We start from the raw sequence: 2,783 nt of genomic DNA, 5'->3' as shown, positions 1-2,783 counted from the left end.
TTCACAATCCACTGCCTTGATCCACTTGGCTACATCCGCCCCTTATCCAGCTAAAGGATTTTTCTCTTTTTTTCATTCATCATTATTCTATTTATTTTGACCTCCATACTTCGATCGAGATATTGGACATAGAATGCCACTCTTTAAAAAGAAAAAAAAAAAGGAGTAATCAGCTGTGACACGAAAAAAAATGAATCCTTTTGTAGCTCATCATTTATTGGCAAAAATAGAAAAGGTAAATATGAAGGAGGAGAAAGAAACAATAGTAACGTGGTCCCGGGCATCTAGCATTCTACCCACAATGGTTGGCCATACAATCGCGATTCATAATGGAAAGGAACATATACCTATTTACATAACAAATCCGATGGTAGGTCGCAAATTGGGGGAATTCGTGCCTACTCGGCATTTCACGAGTTATGAAAATGCAAGAAAGGATACTAAATCTCGCCGTTAACTGAATTCAGAATAGAAAGATTATGAATAAACAAAGAAATACCCAATATCTTGTTCTAGCAAGATATTGGGTATTTCTAGCTTTTATTTCTTCAAAAATTCCTATATGTTAGCAGAAAAACCTTATCCATTAAGAGATGGAACTTCAAGAGCAGCTAGGTCTAGAGGGAAGTTGTGAGCATTACGTTCGTGCATTACTTCCATACCAAGATTAGCTCGGTTGATGATATCAGCCCAAGTATTAATAACGCGACCTTGACTATCAACTACAGATTGGTTGAAATTGAAACCATTTAGGTTGAAAGCCATAGTACTAATACCTAAAGCAGTGAACCAGATTCCTACTACAGGCCAAGCAGCCAAGAAGAAGTGTAAAGAACGAGAGTTGTTGAAACTAGCATATTGGAAGATTAATCGGCCAAAATAACCATGAGCAGCCACAATATTATAAGTCTCTTCCTCTTGACCAAATTTGTAACCCTCATTAGCAGATTCATTTTCAGTAGTTTCCCTGATCAAACTAGAGGTTACCAAGGAACCATGCATAGCACTAAATAGGGAGCCGCCGAATACACCAGCTACACCTAACATGTGGAATGGATGCATAAGGATGTTGTGCTCTGCCTGGAATACAATCATAAAGTTGAAAGTACCAGATATTCCTAAAGGCATACCATCAGAGAAGCTTCCTTGACCAATAGGGTAAATCAAGAAAACAGCAGTAGCAGCCGCAACAGGAGCTGAGTATGCAACAGCAATCCAAGGACGCATACCCAAACGGAAACTAAGTTCCCACTCACGACCCATATAACAAGCTACACCAAGTAAGAAGTGTAGAACAATTAGCTCATAAGGACCACCATTGTATAACCACTCATCAACAGATGCAGCTTCCCAAATTGGGTAAAAGTGCAATCCGATCGCCGCCGAAGTAGGAATAATAGCACCAGAGATAATATTGTTTCCATAAAGTAAAGAACCAGAAACAGGCTCACGAATACCATCAATATCTACTGGAGGGGCAGCGATGAAGGCGATAATAAATACAGAAGTTGCGGTCAATAAAGTAGGGATCATCAAAACACCGAACCATCCGATGTAAAGACGGTTTTCAGTGCTAGTTATCCAGTTGCAGAAGCGACCCCACAGGCTTGTACTTTCGCGTCTCTCTAAAATTGCAGTCATGGTAAGATCTTGGTTTATTCAAATTGCAAGGACTCCCAAGCACACATATTAACTATAAATAATATAGATAATAGAAGGCTTGTTATTTAACAGTATAACATAGACTATATACCAATGTCAACCAAATCAGCTCAAGGATTGGATATCCATATAGCTAAATTAACCAAACAAAAAATTTTGTAAATGAAGTGAGTCCAAGTTAAAAACTAAGATTGGTCTTTTTTATTTTCCATATGGGTTGCCCGGGACTCGAACCCGGAACTAGTCGGATGGAGTAGATAATTGGTCCTTGTTACAATAGAGAAAAACCCCTCCCCAAATCGTGCTTGCATTTTTCATTGCACACGACTTTCCCTATGTAGAAATAGCCTATTTCTATTCCAAAGAGGAAGTTCTACTAATTTTTGAGTTTTTTTTATTTTTTATTCGTAAATTAGTAAGTGGATTCGCCTCCTCTTTATTATAATAATTTATTATAATAAAAAGAACATTTCAGAATGCAAAATATGAAAGTTTTATCTTGATCATTTATCAACCCTTTTCCGTTTATTAGTTCTGTTTAATGATTAATTAAGAGGCTTCACCAGGTCGTTGATACGTATAATATCAAAATACCAAATACGCTCACTGTGTGATCCACGGAAAGAACAAAGGGTTGTTTTGGTGAACATCAAAGAAAACACTAGCTCTTCTTCGGTAAAAAATTCTTCTAAAAATGCCGAACCTAATCGTTGCATAAAAGTTCGTACCGTGCTTTTATGTTTACGAGCTAAAGTTCTAGCGCATGAAAGTCGAAGTATATACTTTAGTCGATACAAAGTCCGTTTTTTGAAGATCCACTATGATAATGAAAAAGATTTCTACATATCCGACCAAATCGATCAAGAATATCCCAATCTGATAAATCTGTCCAAATGGGTTTACTAATAGGATGGCCCGATCCAGTACAAAATTGAGCTTTTGATAAGTATCCTATGAGGGCAGTAGCGGGAACTATGGTATCCAATTTTTGGATTAGAGTATCTATTAGAAATGAATTATCCAGCATTTGATTCTTTACTAAGAAAGGACTTTTTGGTACACTTGAAAGGTACCCCATAAAATCAAAGCAAGAGTTTGCTAATTGGTTTAGATGGATCCTT

At 37.2% G+C, this 2,783-nt stretch overlaps 1 protein-coding gene across 1 annotated transcript; it reads right to left on the bottom strand.

The window, feature by feature from the left end:
• Window positions 1–490: 490 nt before the first annotated feature.
• LOC124701183 (photosystem II protein D1) lies at window positions 491–1,742 on the bottom strand. The gene has a single exon (XM_047233235.1). It carries the CDS (start codon window positions 1,639–1,641, stop codon window positions 580–582), a length of 1,062 nt encoding a protein of 353 aa, XP_047089191.1. The 5' UTR covers window positions 1,642–1,742; the 3' UTR covers window positions 491–579.
• Window positions 1,743–2,783: the final 1,041 nt, after the last annotated feature.

The sequence above is a fragment of the Lolium rigidum genome, chromosome 3, assembly GCF_022539505.1.
Source record: "Lolium rigidum isolate FL_2022 chromosome 3, APGP_CSIRO_Lrig_0.1, whole genome shotgun sequence".
Taxonomy (NCBI): Eukaryota; Viridiplantae; Streptophyta; class Magnoliopsida; order Poales; family Poaceae; genus Lolium; species Lolium rigidum.
This window is presented reverse-complemented; position numbering and strand designations above follow the sequence as displayed.

Excerpts from the sequence above, each read along its gene's own strand:
- LOC124701183 (XM_047233235.1), bottom strand. The coding sequence starts at position 1,641 with ATGACTGCAATTTTAGAGAGACGCGAAAGTACAAGCCTGTGGGGTCGC.